The following is a 19741-nucleotide window of genomic DNA, read 5'->3' on the forward strand; positions in this document are numbered from 1 at the left end:
CCACAGGGTGGCTTTTTGGCTTCCTTGTTTCTAATGTCTTTCCACCCCTGGAAAGGGGAAACCAGAGCAGAGTGGAAAAGAGGAGACTAAAATCTGCTTCACAGAAGGCTGCCTGACAGGTATAGCTCGATGTTTAATAATCTGGACCAAAATGTTTCGGAGACAGTTTACTTGTTGATCTGCAGAGCTACAGTGAAATGAATCCATTCTGATGTCTCTGCTGTGATGTAGATGGGGAGGAAGAACAGGAGAAATGGCTTTTTTTAAAAAAAAAAAAAAGAGAAGAGAGAGAAAATCTTCCTTCCTGGAAAATCCTCCCACTTGTCTTCAAGACATCAGAGACCTTCATGCTTTATGATGCTTTGAGACGGGGGGAGCTTCAAATCAAACGATGGCTGGCTCCAGTGGCGTCTATCTACCAAAATGTGGGTTTAAGAGATCACTGCTAACAAGCAATTGCACGTGTTAGATATACCGAGGGACTCCTGCTGAGAGGCACTGTCGGTACGGAGATCTACAGCCCGCCTGGTTTGCTTCAAGGTAGCTTTAATGCTGAAGCAGCTGCACCGGTATGTGAGAGTTCTTGTGTTAAACCAGTGTCTAAGCAGCAGAGGACTTAGAGCTTCTGGCAGAGCAGGAGTTGCTCTCCACTGTTATGCTTGGCCAGAGCCATTGAAAAATCCACTTAATCCTCCAAAACTCTCTTATGAACCAGTGTGCTGGACGTGCCTTTCTTCTTTTGCTAAGAAAAACAGAAGTGATTCATCGTGCTGAAGCCATGGCTGGTCCAGCCTGCAGTGGCTAGTTGGCTTTCTTGAAAGGAATTGGCTCCCAGCTCTTACCCAATGCCTTCATTTGGGAACATTCAGTTTTCATATGCTTCCAGTGGTCTCTGACCAAAGATTCCCCTAAGAGTAACTATGAAAGCACCCTAAATATAGCTCCCCCACTCTGATAGGATGCTGGGGTGGGAGAAAATAATGTACTTTCTTCTAAAGAGCTGCCCCAAATTGTGGGAACCATTCTGACTTGGCAGGCTACTTGCAAGGCATTTGCTATTTGTTTAACTTTGGACTGGCTGCCCCTGGCAGTTGTTACCATCAGCCGCCTTTCTTATCTGCTCTTTCTATAATAAACATTGGAGCAAAGGTTTGGAATTAGTTACTTCTGAGGCACTGCCTGCCTGACTTTCCAGCTTCTTATCATCTCAATTTTGGACTCCTGAGCCTTTTCCATTTTGTTCGGTGCCTCTTGGTTTTCCCCTCTTCTCATTGAACTGACATAGCGAAGAGCTCTTAAAAATACCCACAGGTGTGTCACCCCCTGGGCTGCCCTGGGACAGCTGTGTGCCCACACTGCTCCTGGGTACTACAGAGAGTTTTATAGCGTGACTTACCTAATCCAGTGGATGGGCTGGATGAGTTGGTCTGGCTGACGTCTGCTCGGATGAACAGCCTGCGGAGGCAGGGTTAGGATCCTGAAAGCATCCTGGGGTCTGGCACCGTGTCCTGCTCTTTAGCACAGCATTAACTGCAGGACACTCGGTTCGAGGGAATGCAAGCACAGACAGCACCTCCAGAAGCCCGTGGGTGTGTGGTCATTCAGAGATCTGAGTTATTCCGACTGATTTGCTTCCACTTAAAAATTCCCCAGTGTTATCTAAGCGTTATCTTAACGTGGTCTTGCTTCTGACTACCGTAGGAGAGGCAGTAATCAACAGTCCAGCGTGAAAGAATCTCTCTCTCTCTGGTCTCATCTCACTTTAAAAATATGCAGAGCTATATATTTCACTCAACACAGGCAAAAAAAAAATCTACTCTTGCTCTGCTGACTGAAAGCCATCATGCTTCCCCTCTGGGACAGCCTGCCAGGTAAATGCCACTTGATGCATAAAGTATTTCAGTGCTGCCTGTGGAAACAGCCTGGGTGGCAGCATCGGAGCTGGGTAGGAGAGCAGCCCACGTTCACCCCACAGTGGCACAAAGGCACTCAGTGGGGATGCAGCTCTGTTTAGATCTAGCTGGATTTGCTTGAGCATGTCATCCACCTCTTGCCATAATCTTCCCTTCCCTCTTACACCGTTACCACCATAATGACTTACAGCTGAAGGTGGAAAACTTGACTCCAGATCCATGTCTGTGGTGGGGTGGGTTTCTTGCAGTGGGTAGGGGACACAACCTGCCTCCTTTCATTTCAGAAGGCTGGGGGCTTAGCCACGGTTTATGTATCTTGACCAACATTTTGGCTTGCTGGATTGAGCTGGTCAGGCTAGAGTTTTTATTTCTTGCAAAAACATATAATGTACAAAATAGAAGCCCACAAACCAAACCCTTTCTTAAATGTAAGAGGTGATTTGGGCAAATTCTGAGCTGCATCTTGTCTCAGGTCTAGGTGTGACAGAAAAACTGACACCACTTTCAAGCCATCTACACAGTCAGATCAGAGCAGGCAAATACCCTGGGGTTAGTCCTGGTTCCCTGGCTTCTTGGTGCACTCTGTGCTGATGTGTGTGATGATGAACGGGAGGAAATTCCTGCTTGAGAGCATAAACAGGCAGCAAGTCCTATAGCTGTCCTCATAGTCCTGACATGTGAAATGAAGCTGATGATGGCTGGTGTTAGTGAATATTCCTGTGTCAGACCCTCAAGATACCTGTTTCAGGGCAAGTTTCCTTGATTTCTGGCTGGAAAGGATCGCAGACAGCACTGATGTGCTGGAGGAGGCTCTGGTGTCTGGGATGGTAGGGGGCTGCCATGCAGGGTCACCAGCCGTGCGTGTGAGTGGAGGCCATGCTTCACTTTTCTCAGTTTCATGTCTCTGGGGTCAGGCCCCAAGTCAGATTTCCTTCTGACCTCCAGTGCTAACAGCCCATCTCCATAGCAATGGCTGTTAATTCCGTCCTCCGAGCCCTTACACCCCAGGCTGTGTTGGCACTATAATGCGGTGAAGCTCTCTGTGTACTTCACTAGACACTGAAACAAACAACCAATAAATCTGTTATAAACCAATGAGTAATTTGTTTTGGTTACCAGGGAGATTGCCAAGTGCAAATTCAACCTGAAATAGCGATGAGCTCATCCTCTGAGCAACCTCAGTGCCTGAGCTGGAGCAGCCGGATGGAAAGGGAGCCAGCGCCAGTAACGCCGTCTGCTCCACTGACATTTGCACGCTGCGTGAGCTGTTTGCCAGAGAGCTTTTGCCTTGTAAATGAGATTGTGTAGGGGATGGTGTGTGAGGCTGATTATTGAGCTGGGCTTTTACACCTCCTGCAAGTGTGGCAAAGACATTCCTGGTGGGACTGTGGGCTGGAGAGACCCAGGGGTGGGTTTAGGTGCTGCAGAGGTGGTCTCTTCCACCATCTTCCCTACCTTGGAAGCCTTTCCCTGTACAAAGATTGTGAGGAAACCCAAGAAGCTTGAAGGCTATTTTTAAACAGCTAGTTAGGTGTATCTGACAGGCAGACCCTCTGCCCCGCTGCTGCTCCAGAGGCTGGAGCAAGGACTTGGAAAAACCTCACCCTTTTCCGCAACATACCTGGGGCAGGAGTTTGAAAATTTGGGCTTTGCCATTCTTTCACCCTGAATTGTCGCCAGTTTAAGTGGGTCAGGACATGACTTTTGAAGGGCTGATGCTAGTGGCAGGGTTTGGCATCTTTCCGTGTTTGTTCCTTCAGTTGCTCCCAGGAACAAGCCTGTAGGTGACACCGGGTGTCAGGAGGACCAGTGCTTGGACAGCCATGGGGGTCACCTCCTGCCAGGGCACAGCAGGCAGCATGGGAGCAGCTGCTGCAAGCTGAGATGGCTTTCTCTCTCTGCGGCAGAGCTGAGACCTGGGTGATGGAGGTTGGGGTTGGAGGGAGATCTGGCAGGGCTGCTGGCTGTGCCCGTTGGAAAGGCAGGAGAAGGAGGCTGTGCTCCACGTGATCTCTTTGGCAGCCCAGCCAGAAGAGGTACAGGCAGGGCTCTGAGAGCATCCTGCACCTTTCTCTGCTAAGGTGGAGATGTTTGCAGAGTACATCTTGCATTCAATGAATTCACATTATCTGAAAAAATAAATTTTTTAAGTAAAAAAGTCTGTCTGAAGGAGGAAGTACTGCCTGCCCCTCTGCACTAGGATGCTCCGGGAGTGGGGAGGAGGCTGACAAAGGTGTGACAGTGGTGTCTGCTGCTCCCTTGTCTTGGTTTCTGCTTCCCATTGCTGAGTTATCAAATACATGAAGTGATGTAGGAACGCATCAGCATATTGCCTGGCAGCTGTCTTGAAGTAACATATAAGTCACCAGGGGCCTGTTGATGGATTTCACCCGATCTTTTAAGGCATAGTTACCAGCGGCTGACAATAGATGACAATTATCAACAACAAACGCAGACAAAAGCTGAAATGTAATCCATGAACCAACTCCCATGATGGCCAAAATGCAATCTTTTTTTGGATTAACCTCATCGCTTTCTGGAGCAAGGGATGAAGGGCATAAGAAGGGCATTGGTTTCAACAGGGGTATTTTTGTGGTTTGGAAGTCTCTTATTATAATTTTACAAGCATGGAGTGGTCTGTCTCTGTGTTCTTGCAAGTGCCTTCCAGGCTTGCGGGTGGATTTCTTCCAGCTCCTTTTCTGGAGCCGTGTGGGAAATGCTTTGGTGACATGACCAAGTCCCTCAGCATCATGGGCAGTGCTGTTACAGTCATCAGCTCTAGGGAAGGGCTTCATGAAACCCCAGGACTTGGAGTAGGTCAGCATTTGAAAGAAGGTGATTTTAATGTTATAACGGAGTGAGATTTGGGTGAGGGGCATGAGTTCACCTGCACACATCTGACTTTTATAGCTGGCAGAGAGTCGGTAGTGCTCTCAGCAGTGTGCCTGGGCCACACCAATGCCTGGCTTTGAGTTTGTCTGACTGCTGGGTAGTGCAGCCCTGTGCCCCGGCCACCGTGTCCCCCAGACTGTCCGCAACTGAGCTGGCAGGCAGCTAAAAACCTACAAACGCCACCGTGACATTTTATCTTTTGCTTTCAGCAGCTCTTTGGAGATGAGACCCTGCTTGTGAATTGTTTGCATGTGGTGTTTGATATTCCTTTGTCACCCCTTTTCTGCGGGGTGGAGCAGTGGATGTTAGTGCTGGGAGGGGGACGGGCATCCCTGCAGGTCTGCAGTGTCAATCCCCGTGTCCTTCCCAGCAGCATGTCCCCACCTCAGCGTTTCACCTAGTTGGTACCAAGGCGTGTTTGCTTTTTGCCTGTCTCTGGGCAACTAAAAACACTGCTGTACTCCACAGATCCCAGTCTTGGCCAGGACCAAGTCTGACCAGCTCAACACTGGCATAAAGCAGGCCAGGCTCGCTACCCAGCTTGCTCTAGCACAGCTGAGAAGAGAATTTGGCTCAAGCGGTGTAACTTTATCAAAGGGCCGGTCGAGTCCTTGCTATTGCAGGAAAAGTCCTCGACAATTTGGAAACCTCACCCTTTCCCCTTGTCCTGCAGCATTCCCAGCGGGACACGGGGGTTTGTGGGCTCTCATGCAATACGGCTGCACAAGCTGGTTTTAAGAGAAACCAAGCCACTGTTTCGCATCTGCTTTAGCTTTTTGACAGTTTTCTCTGGCACTTGGGTACAATTAGCACTGCTTTTTTGCCACATGGAGCTGATCCTCTAATAGTTTGATTTGGACAGTAGCTTGACAGCTAGCAGCAACTGTATTGAGAAGGGCTGTTTCTCTTTGCAGACTCTATTACTTGTCCCTGAATTTATTGTCCCATTGCTACTTGAGAAAGAAAACACAATCATTTTTTGGGCCTCGATCCAGCCACAGAGCAGACTATGGCTTAATCAAACACATAAGTGGTTGTACCAACTTCAGTTGGTTTATTTCTATGTTTAAAATCAAGCACTCTTCTAAGTATCTTATTTTTTTTATTCCAAAGCCTGTGTTTAATAAATGTGAGAGCCCATAGGCTTTGCCCATTGTTCCGAGAGTGAGCACGGATAGAAACGCTGTAACGTGCAGTGCTGCTATGAGACCCTTGATGGGAGTATGGGAGGGGAGAAGGGGACCGCCTCCTGCCTCCGAACGCCCTGGCCTGTCCCTGTGGAGGTGGGGGGTGAAATTATGTGCTGTTTCAGCAAATTAAATTCAGCAGCTTAAGTAACCTCGCCTCCCCATCCTGCTTTGGTCCAAACTGTCTCTTGCCAAGTATTAGTCTATTGAACTTAACATTTCCAAAGACACTAAAACAACTGAAATTTTGCTGGCTTACCTAAGAACTGGAGCTGGAGGGTGCTGGGGGGTGGAAAATTCCCCTGCCTCCCTCTCCGAAACAGCCTTCATCCTGCAGATGACACTCAGCTGGGATGCCACGAACCAGGGCAGGGCTCTGAGAACCATTCTGGGCTGGGTCTCTCTGGTTTTGGCTGAAATGGAATCCTATCCCTGATGAAAGATTTAAAGATATTTGTTCCTTTTTTTACACTTGAATCAGTGTTTTCTAACCGACCCATGGAGAATGCTTTTCAGTGTAGTCCTTGCCCAGCTCTGATCTGACATGATTTCCAGGGAGACCCGAGATCCTTATCACTTTATGAAAGATGAGATATACATTCCTGTATCACACAGGCACTTTGAAAATATTACCCCTGACTCCAGAGAAACGGCTCATACATTTTAATGCCGTTATTAGAAACTGAATTGACAACGTTTATCCTCCATGGAAATTGCAGTGCAGCTCGGGGCGGGGGAATATGCTGAAAGCACTGGTGGAGACTTCAGAGAGCTCTCGTTGCCCTGAGATGTGTGTGCTTTTGGTGCAGTGCTGCTGCTGAGTGAAAAGAGCAAGGTTTGATATATGCCAGAGAGAGGGGAAAGCACAAGTGTGTGGGTCAACGGCACAGGGCTGCAGTCGGGATCAGAGTATCAAAACAGCTTCAGGACTGAAAGGCCCTGCATGGTGGTGGGGAAATGTGGGCTGCTCTGGGCTTGTGTGTCCCAGGGTGTCACGGCGATGCTGCACACAAGTGCTTTATTTGCTGCCTTAAGAAGCGTCGGGAAGCTGAGCTGGATGAGTGCTGGCATATGAGTGAAGGGCTGTTGAGGTGCTTGAATTGGTGAAAGATGCCTTTGGGAAGAGAAGCAGCAAGGAACTGCAACAAAAAAAAACCAAATCGGGTTGTTTTTAAAATAATTTTTTTTGTGTGTGGCAATGACCTTGCAAGAACCAGCTGATCTCTGCTCTTCTCAGGGCACATGTCTCAGTGGAGGACTTCACATCTGGCTGCAGTGCGTTGAGGCTCTGGCACTGTTGAGTTGGGAGTCCCTCGCTCCTGAGCGTGGAGGGAGGAAGAGGGACAAGGCTGGCAAAATACTCTTTTATCAGGGCTCCAGGCTCTTCCGGTTGTCTGGCTGACTTCTCTGGTTTTGCAAGTCCTTAATCATAGAATCACTAGGTTGGAAAAGACCTTAGAGATCATCCAGTCCAACCGTACAAGTTAGTACGGTTAGTCTCTTGGAGGTCACTTTGGGAAAGAGCAGCCAAAGCAAGACCAATTGGAGTGGTCTAGTCTGGCAAGGGCTCCAATTTCCCTGCCAACGGAGAGTGGGAAAGAGCCTGGCTGAGCAGCGTGATGTGTGGTCATTAAATGAACAGGGCTTTAACGAGAGGTCTGATGGGCTGATTCACACAACATTAACAGGAATGGTGGCTGAAGTCAGCTCTGGCCACAGACTAAACTTGGGCAAAGGAAAAAGTTAAATGGCATCTGTTTCAGTAGAGGGATTGTGTGATAACGCAGGACCAGAGCAAGGTGTTTTAGAAAGCTGCACCATAGCTCCATCTTACAAGTGAGCAGGTGCTTGTGGGCCTCCTCGCCCTGCTCCGTGGGTGTCTTCTCCTGGGCTTGTCCTGGAGCGTGTCCCCTGGCATGGCCAGCCAGTGCCCGCGTGATGTGGAGCCAAAGAAGCAGTTGTGAATTTGAAGCTGTTCCAAGGTGAAGGGTTTTCACTTTTCCTGCCTTCGGTGTTGTTGGTGCAACGTGGCCCAGCCCGGATGAGCCTTCGTTCTGTGTCGGGGTGCGAGGAAGCTGAACCCTTCTTCCATTTTGAAATGCACTCATCTGAAGTTGGAAGTTAAACCAAACCCTCCCAAAGCAGAGGTTTCTGAGAATAACTTTTGTGACTAATCCAACCCCATAGGCCTCACTGGAAGGGACTTTGCAGCTTTGGTTTTCCTTGTAAAGAATGCTCAGCATATGTCCTGACAATTAGTCAGAGTGCCCAAAAATACCCATCAGCCCTGCAAGCTGATCTCCTTCGGCTCTTGGAGCCGAGACAGACGCAGGGTTATGCACTGTGGGGCTTTGGGAAAGGTTATTTTTAAAATGGCCACATAACAAGGGTGATTTGGCCCTTTCAGCCACCAGCGCTGTCTAACAACTGAAGGTGCAGATAGCCAAACGCTAATCCTGGTCGAGGCAACTATCCTGTGCCCAGGGTAACGGGCTGGTTGTCCTGCTAAACCCTAACACCAGAGCTGGCTCCTGTCAGCCCTAAATCAGCGCTCGGGGCATGGCCTTGGGGCCCGTGCCAAGTTTGGGCAGTGCTTTGATGGTGTGCTGGATGCCAGGGAGTCTTCCCAACGGCATGCCAGCGCTCGGAAGGACATGTCCTTCTCATTGAAGCGGTGGCCTGTCTTCACCCTTAGCCAGGCAGCGTGCTTCTGCCCAGCCCTTTCCTGAGAAGCTTGTGCTTTATCTTTCTCTGACCACCCGAGCTGAAGTTTTCTATCCTCAGTGCCTCCCACCTGCTGAATTTCTGGGGGATGCTTTGCCACAAACAGCGCTTCCCTGGAAACACAGCTCTTTAAGGGGAAACACCAAGGCTCCGAGGTCTTGCAGACCACTGCTTTCACAGGGTTTTGGCCTGGCCCGCTGTGCTGTGGGGACAGAGGAAGGAGGTCGGCAGAACTCTCTGCCCAGCACCTTCCTGGGAACGTGATGTTTTGCTAGAAAACATTGCACCAAAAGCATTCCCAGCTTTTGGAGAAAGATCTTGGACACAGCATGCCCTGCAGGTCTTCCTCACTGCCAGATCCTGTTGAATGAAGGGGAGAGGATGGCAGGGTTACTGGAAACCCGTGTGGGGCACGCTGGAGAGCGTGTGTGTTGTAGCTGCTGCTTTCTGACTCACAGCGGGTAGATTTCCAGGGAAGGTGAATGATCCAGCTTTCGAGCAGTGATGCAAACTAACAGTTGAACTTCCTTCTGTGCTCTCCACAGCGAGCTGTTTAACTTCACTGGGGGGGAGCATGGCCCAGGCAGCTGCCATGCCTGTGAGAAGTAATCGAAAGCAATTAGGAGTGCAGAGAGCGTCATGGAGGTTGCAAAATATTATTTCAGGGATGGCACACTAACAGCTTGGTGCGGCCTTGACACAAGCATTTATTGTGTGGGCATGGTAGGATTACGTTGCTGTGAGCGTTCATCAGCCCTCATCTTTCCTGGAAAACACTGCCATGCTGCCTGGCTGGGATCAGTGGGGTATTCATTTGACAGGGACTTAAGTTACTTTTCTCAGCTCTGAAGCCAGGGCTAAGCCTTCAGGGGAAAGCTGTGACTGGCAAACCTTTGCCTGAATCCACTGGTCATTCCTTCTCCACCTGACTTCATCGAAACTTGCACACAGACCCCTGCAGCTGGCCAAGGCTGCCCTTAGGAGTTCCACTATCCTAAGCGTGAACCTTGGGGGTAATAACTCGGGGACCAAGTGAGTTGTGGTGCAGCTTGCTTGGCTCTTCCAGAGCAGAAACCCCAGAGCTCCTCGTGAGAGCTTGGACTGCAGGGGCCTGGCCAGTGTGGGTGAGAGCGGGGCACTGCTGGGGCCCTAGGGTGCTAACCTGGAGACCTCCCCCTCTGCTCCGGGGTGGAAGCAGGCTGCTGCTTCTGTGCCTGCTGGCTCATCTTCCCAGAACACTGCAAGCTGCTTGTGTGGTAATGAACTTGCAAGAACCAGCTGATTTCTGCTCCTCTCAGGGCAGATGACCTCTGAGGAGGACTTAACTTTTGGCTGCAGTGCATGGAGGCTGCTTTGCTGGGACTGGGTGCTGGTGGGTGGGTCTGCGCACGACGCAGCCATGAGGCTGCTGGGTAGGAAGAGGAGAATGCTGCGTCTGAGGCTTTTTAGCCCAGCTGTGGGCTTGATGCTCTTAGGAGGCATCTGAAGCAGACTGGTCCTGGCAGTACACATGGATCTTTCTCCCAAGAGGAGCAAAGCAAGTCTTTGTGTCCCTTTAGGGTTGGCTGATGTCCGGGCACATCCAGACCTATCACTCTCACCTTGCAGCTCGTGCAAGGGGGCTGTGGGCAGTCTGCCGAGCCTCCCAGTCTGCCGCCTGTGCACCCACAGCTCCCCTCTGCAGACGGGATCGAGGCAAAAGGATATGGGAGGCAGAGCTGGAAAGAGAACGGCCAAGATTTAATGTTTAAGACTAATACGTTAGTCTTTCTAAAAGATTTAAAAAAATATCTTCAGCCTTTTGGGACTGTCCCTTGCTGAGCTTGTACTGAAAGTCTAAATCTAACCATAGGGACCGCAGCAGGCACTCAGCATCCCCGTGGCTGGAAGATACGGTTTTGGCATCTTATCTGTAATACAGCAAAGAACCGCAGGGAGGAGGGAGCAGGGACAGAAGGAAATGGGATTTCTCGTGCCATTGAGTTAAAACCAGCGCTGTGCAGCACCAAATACTGCTGCAGCCCAGTCGTCTCTGGAGCCTGTGTGTCCTGGGGCTGTGCCACACCATGCTGCAGCTTCTCTTCTCCAACCCCGACATAGCCAGGAGCGGGGACAGGAGCGGAGCAAAGCTTCGGGTCTACAAAGCAGCTCTTGATTTATGTGCAGACACTTCCCCCAGGACTTGGTGTCACTTGGCTTTCAGCACGGCCAGAGGTTTGCCATGTCAGCAACAGGTGACAGGAAGAAGTGCCAGTTGGGGAGTGTGTGTGGAGGGGAGCCACAGAGCAGATGGCAGCAGGGAAATAAATTTGGAGCTGCCATGGGAATAGTCCTGGAAACAGTCCAGTCTGTGGATGGAGGCAGATGGGAAAAACCCAGTTAGTATCTCTTCCCAGTTTTGCTATGTTTCAGATGCCTTTATTTCCAACTCCGTTATCTCATGACCATTATTTCCTGTCTGTTACTACACCCTCACTGTAATTCTTTTGTTTCTTCTTATTCTGCGTTCTTTTCCCCCTTTTTTTTCTACTCACACTATATATGAGTTTGTCAAGGGTTACCCAGCCTATGACTGCTTCCTTATAAATCTATTCCCAGCTCCTCTATCCCTACCTCCAGAGCTGATCCTAAAGACTTCCCTTGGCACTGAAAGGCTCAGCACACAGATGTGACCCAGCTGTGGGATGGAGTTCAGCATGGAAGAAAAGAAAACACCTTGTCTGTTTTCACCACGTGCTGCCTATTTCCTCCTCCACCGTTCCCTCTGAGCTGGGGCTGGCCTGATGGTTGGTTGGTTGCCCCCTCTGTCACTGCAGTGATGCTCTCCTGGCTTTGCTTTGGATGTGGGCACATCCCGTGTGAACCAGGTTGTCTGTTTTGCATTCATGTGCTTGCAAGACGCTTCTGGAGTGCAGGGGCACGTCCTTGTGTGCAGAATGGGGGAAATGAGTCAATTTTGCATCTTCTGAAATGTTTTTGTGATAGATAAACTGATCGATTTTGAATGGAACTGGCTTTTTTTCTGCTGTTTGAAAAGACTGTGGAAACTCTCCATTTTGGTTCAGGTCTGATCGTGGGTTGCATGCAGGGTCCATGGCTCGGGGTGGGGGAGCAGGAGCCATCCCCTGGCAGCCCTCTCTGGACAGTCTGCAAATGCTGTTTTGCAGTGCCTTTCACCAGCACAGAGCTGGTGCTGGGAGCAGGAATAACACAGGATACTCAGTGCTTGGAGAGTTGGATCAGCCCCAGGTGTCGCTCCCGGACCCCAAACCTGCCCAGCATTTCTGTGGCAGTGGGGCTGCAGCCTCCTCTGTCCTGGTGATGGACCAGCAGCAAGTGCAAAGGTGGGCTCTTCCCTGGAGAGAGCTGTATTTGTGTCCTCCTCTCCTTAAGCCCATCGTGCCAGTCCTGTGCTGTCGCAGCAGCAGCCTCCAGCCAGAGCGAGAGCGTGGAGCGAGTCCAGCACCTGCCTGCACGACAGGAAGGGTAGGGAGCAATATAGGGCGCTCGATTTCATGGGGAGCCCGCTGAAAGCCTAGTGTGCTTCTCTATCCAGGTTTACTGCGCATTGCAAGCTGAGTGTATGGAAGCAGAAGACGTGGCATTACCCTAAGAGGTGGACAGATGCTTCCCTCCTGCTCGTGTTTACTGCTGCCTGCTTCTTTCTTTGATGATGGTGACTAATAGTTCATCAATGCCTGGGTTATACCGTCTCTATTTAGGACTTGCGGCCTGTTGAGTGACAGCAGGATGTGTGAGCAAGCTGAGATGCCCAGACCTTTTCTGGCAGGATTGTTAAGGCAAGAAAATACTCTGGAAACCACAATGTGAATCATTTATCTATCTGAGTGGATGACACTATGTCCCAGTCACGTTGCTTTGCAGTCAGACCTGTGTGGCGGGGTCAGTATGTGCAAACCAGCTCCCTGGAGTCCTGAAACCCTACAGGGCAGGTTTAATGTTAAAAACATGAAAACCCAAGCCTTCATGCCCTGCTGTACACTTGCTGAGCTGTCTGTAGCACTCCTTCCTCTGGAACCTGTGGGTGCATGGTGCCTGGCTAGCAGAGAAGGGCTCAGGCAAGGCTGGCACACCCCCTTTCTGGGGCACCCTCTCCTTCACAGAGGTTTCTGCTCCCTGCCATACTTCACAGGGCAGCCATGTCCCTCCTTGGCACTTGTGCTATACCTTGCAACACCGGCGTGTTTAGTCACCTGGGCATGTGGGGATGAAGAGAGGCTTGGGGAGGAGATGGGAGTTGTCCAAGGTCGTATGGCTAAAACCAGCCAAGAAACCAAGAGAAACCTGTCCTCTCAGCAAGAGTTATTGCTCAGCCTGTCCTTGCTGCGCTGACCCAGTGGGTCACAAATTCAAACAAAATGCCCTTTTTATTAGTCTGCATTGGGGGATCACCAGAGGCTTTGCAGAGTGAGCTGTGCCATGAAATGCTGCTCCAGGGTGTTCCAGAGTTTCGTGGTGAAGCTCCATTGGCATCAGCAGGGCTGGGTCTTTCTCCTGTATTTTGGCTAAGCTTTCTCCCTCCCACCTCCTCCAGCCCAGGCCTGTTGCCATGCTGCAAACACACGTGCGTTTGTGCACGTGAAACCTTCTGATGGCCAAGTGTCCATCCCTGCTCTCTGCATGCCTCTGCAATGCTGTCAAACCGCTGCTGAACTGCAGCCGCCTTTGGGGTGGGACGTGACAGCTGCTGACACCGCACAGCAATGCCATTCCGCCTTCTTGGACGGGGAGCAAAGGTTACCATTTCCAATTGAAATACAAAGTTATTCTGGAGGATAGGAAGTAGGAAATGACTGCTGAGTGGGAGGATGGCAGCACTTTGCGTAGGGAACAAGAAAGGAATGAGAGTGGTTAATGGTGAAAACTCCACATGCATTGCCAAAAATGAACTCATGTCTGTAAATATTAGACTGCACGCAGCAAGATTAGCACAGGAAAATACCAGTTGTTAGGGTTCCTGTTACCATCTGAATTATGCAAACAATTTGCTTGAGTTTATAGCTGAGCTGGGGCAGAACAACGTTGGGTTTTTCCTAGCCAAAGTGTTTCAGTGTGCTAGAAATGCACATTTCCCAGCCTCAGTCTGCTACACAAGAGGATCCATGCGTTGCTCTTTTGGGACAGCACACTGTCAAGTGTGGCCTTTTCCAGGCCATACTGGAAACCCAAGGATGTCAGGGTGCCAGCGGGATGTTGACCTTGCATGTGAGCTACCTGGGGGCCCTAAGATGGTTGTGTAGGCCTGTGGGGTCACCGAGTCTGGGGCTGGAGGTTGTGCCAGCCCTGCAGCGTGTGTGGTCGAGGAGCTCTTGGGACCTCTGCAAGTGGGAAGCAGAGATGTTCCCACCTCCTGGCTGTACAGGGCCACTCAGGCTGAAGATGCTGATTGCTGTTTGGAGATCAGACACCACTGCGATGGGCTCTGTGGAAGGAATGATAAACATTGGCTCATCCCAGAGGCTGTCAGAGAGGTTAACTGCCTTCCCACGGCCATGCAGTGCGTCAGTGTCGAGGTGGGATCAGCAGCTGGGTGTCGCTGGCCCCTGGCCCTGAGCGTGCGCCGACACCAATTGCATAATCCGGAGCCAGTGTGTGGCTGGGGGAGCTGCCGCAGCCAGGGCGTCCCCATGGGAGAGAGCCCCTGGGTCAGAGACTCCTCTACTCCCTGTTGTGACTTGGGTGGAAGCAGGTCACTTGGAGCCAGCGTCTTCCAGGGAGCTTTGTGGAGGCCTGAGTAAAGAGCCCATGCTCCCGAAGCCATGTGCTGGGGATGAGCCCAGCCATACTGCTCGATGCCAGTGAACTCTGTCGCTGCAGCGGTGTCCTTGCTGGCTTTGCTCTGGGTGTGGGTACATCCTGTGTGAACCAGGCTCGCTGTCTTGCACTCACGTGCTTGCAAGATGCTAGTGAAGCCCCGTAAGCATGAAACCTGACTTTCTAAGTGCTGCTGTTTAGGGACTTGCTTGCTTTGAACAGTTGATGCCCTGAGCTTCCTTAGGGTAAAAGCTGAAGGAGGGACCAGGTACAGCAGTGTGCTGGCAGTAAAACTTCAGCATGATCCTCACGTTGAAGTAAGTCTAACCTCTCCCAAGAAGGTATCTTCTATTGCTTCTGTGGGCTCTCACCTGGGTCCCCAGAGGTACAACCCACGTCCTTTCTGGGCCCTACAGGCAGAGGACAGCCCCTCGTCCCTTCCTGGGACTGCAGCCCCTCTGGCCCCCATGGGGCTGTGACCCACCTCTTCCCTTCAGCAACAGCAGCGCAGAATGAGCATCGGGTTTGTAATTTAGCTCAGGACGGTTATAAGACACAATCTAGCTCTAAAGCCAAGGCCAAATAGTACTAGTGTGGGGTCAAGTTCCTGAGGCACACTCTGCCTTTGGGACTAATTTGGGTGCTGAGTAGCCGGGCAGGTATTTACATGTTGCCTACAGAGACCTAGAGGTCTCTGGATCCTATTCTTCTCCCCTTGGATCACCTAAAATGGTAAGAATTTCCAAGGGGGATTAAGGTTGTGATCTCTGGGGAGGGGAGTGGACATCTGGTAGGAGTCCTGTCTGTATTAATAGCCTCCGTTTAAATGTATGTTATCAAACGGGGCAGCTCCTAATCGGCCACGGGACTGTGAACTCTGTTCCCTAAGGGGCTGCTGGTGACTTTGGGCTGCTCATCATGGCTTTCCACAGGCACACAGGTAAAGTGGACATGCTGCTGGGTGTTGTGGGAGAAGCCCTGTGTGTGCAACACCTAGTAACTGGGGAGGAAGGTTTTCTAACAGGCTCTTGAACCGAGAAGTAGCTCTCTTGAATGCAGTCTTAAGTCTCAGTGATCTGCAGCTGTAACTAATGGTGGCAAATGGGGGGACTGGGGCCGGAACCATGGTGCTAGTAGCCTCATCTATTTGGCAAAATGCATTGGGTGGTAAGTGCTTGTGTATCCACTGGTGTGGGTTCAGCTGGTATTTGAGGATGGGGGATGATGCTCCTCCTTGCAGCAAGCTTGCTATGGCACTTCATGCAGTGAGCAGGGGGAACCTGCAGCAGAGGGGAGTGTGCAGAAGCCCAGCGTGTAAATCCAGATGGTTCGCTCTGCACTGGTGGGAAGTCTGTGGTTGCTCCCTCTTCTCTGTGTTTGTCTTGTAGATCAAGCGGGCTGACGCTCACCAGTGACAGGAAAATGTTAACTTTTCCTTCCCATTAACACTGATGGGAATCTTGAGAGCATGTTCTGCATGTCCCTCGTGGCACGCAGATACACTGCGTCTTTCCATCTGTGCCTGAACTCCTCCAGCCCTCCAATTACAGACAATCGAAAGCCTTTTGGGATTTTAAAAGCTTATCCGACTCTTAGAAGCTCACCATGTTTGTGCGTGTGTCCAGCATGTATTTGCAGCCCTGCATCACAGCGTACCACAGCAGTGCCGTTGCGTCTCTTGAGGAGACGTAGCCCAAGGGGTGGACGTGCCTGGGGAGAGGGTGTCAAGTTTGGGGTGCAGCTCCCGTGGGCATCGCACCGAGCTGCCACACTTTGGGACCCAGAGGGCAGCGGTGCTCATGAGGCTGGGTTGGGAACATGAAAAACCGGGGAGGGACGTCACTGCATGGCTGTTCAACCTCACGCTCAGCCTCCCAGACAGGGCATGGCCAGGAGGCTTCTTGCATGGCATGGAACTGCTTAGGGTCTGCTTGTGAGACACAGGTATACACTGTGCAAGGTACTTCTCTGAATAAAATCTGGCTTCTGTGGCATCGTTTTTAACACCCCAAAGGTATTTAAAAAGAGAAATCCATACAATTGAAATGTAAGAAGCATTTATTTTTTAACATCATCCCATGAGACTAACCGATGTTGTAGCATCCTTTCGTTAAACTTCCAGCTGCATCTTTCTTTTCTTTCCCATCTTCCTCAAGGGGGTGTTTTTTGGGGCAAGGACCCATGGATTTGATGTTGTGCTGTAATACAAAATGCTAAAGCATCTTCTGAGCAGATGCTGCAGTTCGAGTGCTGCCACCACCAAGTTATAGGGCAGCATCCATTCCTGCACCTCGCAGGGAGCCCCGCTCTCCAGGACAGCTGCAGCGGGGTATCGTAGTGCCTGACTCGGGGAGGTGGATTCTCTGCAGCAGGAAGAAGCCTTGCATGTGGCTTTTGGGGGTACCTGGGCATGAGAAGGGCACCCAGCTAATAAGGTGGGGGCAGATCTTTGGATAGCTGGGAACGTAACTGAGGACTCTCGAAGGTCAAAGCTTCAGGCAGCCACAGAGTGAATTAGATACTGAACAGGACTTTTTTGCTTTAGCTGTTTTGTTTTGAACGGTTTGAACTTCACTGCTTAAGCTCTGCCTAAGCGCTCAGACTTCCCTACGCAGCGGTGCTTTGTGCAGAGCGCCTTGTTAGCCTTAGCTGAGCTTTGTATTAAGTGCAAAAGCAAGCCCTGGGGGAAGTGTTTGCAGGGCTGGAGCTGTGTGGGTTTTTTTAACAGCATGTCCCTACTTCCCTGGGGATCTGTGAAGATTTAATAATGATTGGGATGTGCTCAGACATGGTGGCAATAGGACCGTAGGGAATGTTTTTGGCAACCGCCTGAGGAACTTGGAGCCGTTCTTGTTCTAAATAAAGAAGCTTCCATTTTATCAACAGCCTAATTTTTGAATTACAGAGTACGAGACTCGCACGTGCCCCAGCTTGGCAATGGGAGAGCAGAGCTCTTCGCTCAGCACTGCCAGCTCTCCCAAAAGTGACCTGCAAGTGATTTCTTTCTTCCCGTGTTGTCCAGGGCAGCAAGCCGGTGACCTTGAGGCGCAGTCCTGAGCGTCGCTTCGCATTTCAGATTAACGGGACCCTTCTTTCAAGAGTATTCCCCAATATTTATAGCACACCACGGGACATAGCATGGAGAAATGCTGAGAATTAGTATCTCAGGTGACAGAGCTGGGGATGCCGGGTTCTGAGCTGAAACAGGCGGGTGTAGCCACTGCCTGGCAGTACGGGCCTCTGTGTGCTCAGCCTGCTGAGAAAACACAACTGATGGAGAGTCAAAAAACAAGCGCTCCTTTCCTCCCATATTGCCAGAGTATGCAGCAGCGCAGAGGGCAGTTAACCCCTTCACCCTCATCTTCCTTCCTACCTGGCAGAACGGTCTGTCAGGTTTAAGTACAGCTTCCCTGGTTGTTCTTAGAGACCACACTTCGTGGTTTATCACATTTAAACACATCCCCCAGAGACATTAACACATACCCTGTGCTAAGTGCTTTGCTTATCAGCTGTGCTTCAGCTCCCTTTGCAGGGAGCTTGGGTTTCATTTGTTGTGCAAACCACTGTGGTGCTGGTGGTGCCTGAACCCGGAGGAGCCAGCCCAGGGGCCGTGGGAGACAGGGCAGGCGTGGGGTTGTGTTAATGCAATAGCTTTTGCGGGGTGGCACTTCGTAGGGCTGTAAAGCTGACCAACGTGCAGACGGAGCCCTGGTTGTGACCACCTGCTGGGACAGCCCTGTGACCCCACAGCATGGTGTCAGCATGACTTGGGGTGTGCAGAAGCTGGCGGAGCCCCAAATCCAAGATGTTTATTTGGAAGGTGGAAGGCCTGGTTGTCCGAGGGCTGAGGGGCTGCTTTTGAAAAGCAGCAGATGCTCTCTGAGGACAAGTGGCTAACTGGCACCTCTGTGGTCAGGTAAATGTTAGGGTTGAATGCCAGTGGGTCTTTGTGCCAAATACCCTGATACTGGAGAAGGCCACTGGGCTGGCCAGCTGCCCTCGAGCTGTAGCCAAATCCATCAGGGAGCTACATTTAAACAGCACCCTGCATGGGTTGGTGGGAGAGGGACACTTTGCTAAAGGGGGGGTCGTTTCTGGAAGTATTGCTGGATGTTTCTTGAGCTCTTATTTTTATTGAGGGTCCTCTAGACTATTTAAGGATGGGCATGTACCACACTTACCCCTCTCCCCGGCAGTCTGTCCTCTTTCATCTCACCCACTTCTCTCCAACAGCCTGGGCTGGAGAATAGTTCCAGGCTGTCCACATTCTTCCTCCGTCTTCTAAATCCCCTTTTGTGGCCCCAGAGTCAAGCTGAAATGGGGTTTGGATCAGTGCACGTCCTCAGGGCCTGTGATTCTCGTGGGGTTAAGCAGGAGACGCTTGCCCAAGCTGCCAGCTCCGAGACCTGCAGTCTGTTGTGAACCCGCTCACCTAACTTCCCAGCTAAGCCGCCAGTGCGTGCTGCTGTCGGTTCAAGCACACTGCTGTGAAATGAAGCACAGAGGTACAGCACTTACTGTTTTAGTGGTTAGTTTGATGAGTGCTTACCCCCAACACCGAGTTTTGCATTGCTGTGACGTGGTTATGCCCCTGGTGTGAATCCCGACTGTGTGCTCAACAGCTGCCGCACGGCTTGCAGGGGGAAGCTAACAGAAATGCCCCAAGGAAAAGCAAGGAGGATTCACGGTTTCAGGGTATCCTTAGTTTCATGGCTTGCCTGTTTTCCAGACAACAAAAGCCAGGGTTAATACACCCAGAAGCTCTGGAAACTTAAGGACATGGTGCAGCTGGAGGCTGAACAGGTTATATTAAGGAGATCAACATCTCCAAAATCGTGATCTGCTGCCAACCAGGTCTAGAGGATGTATTTATTCAGAGCACAGCAAGTAACTGTTCTGTCTGTGACAGGGAACAGGGCAGCTTAGGAGAGCAGCAGCAGGATACTAAATGTTTTTTCCCCAGGACATCAGAGCTCTTAAGTCTTCATGGATGTTTGCTTTGCTCTGGGAAAATGATCCGGTGGTCCCAGCACATCTGTTACCATCTGCTTTCAGGGTTCTCCTGCACAGCCCCTGAGTGGGCTGCTCCCGTGGGAGGTTTGTAAAGTGGTCTGGTTGCTGAGGGCATTCAGCATGGCACGGCTGAGCAGGGTCCACAAGCAGCCAGTACGTTTGCTGGGAGAATGTGCTCAGTGCATCTTCACTGCAGGCAAGGGGGACGGAAGTGCCTTTCCCGGGCCTGGAGCAGGA

The 19741-nt window shown here is 50.9% G+C and overlaps 1 protein-coding gene across 3 annotated transcripts in view; it reads left to right on the forward strand.

Moving 5' to 3' along the window:
- The first annotated feature begins 15113 nt into the window (after window positions 1-15113).
- FHL1 (four and a half LIM domains 1) overlaps window positions 15114-19741 on the forward strand; it is an 11383-nt gene continuing 6755 nt past the window's right edge. For 2 of the 3 annotated variants that reach the window (XM_010151102.1, XM_010151101.1), the window contains exon 1: window positions 15324-15431. In XM_010151102.1, the coding sequence (XP_010149404.1) occupies window positions 15410-15431 (22 nt within the window). In that variant the 5' untranslated portion in view covers window positions 15324-15409. Of the gene's footprint in view, window positions 15151-15323; window positions 15432-19741 lie in introns of those variants that run through there. The other variant, XM_010151103.1, reaches the window with a different exon arrangement.

This window comes from Eurypyga helias, unplaced genomic scaffold (genome assembly GCF_000690775.1).
Source record: "Eurypyga helias isolate BGI_N326 unplaced genomic scaffold, ASM69077v1 scaffold21734, whole genome shotgun sequence".
NCBI classification, from domain to species: Eukaryota; Metazoa; Chordata; class Aves; order Eurypygiformes; family Eurypygidae; genus Eurypyga; species Eurypyga helias.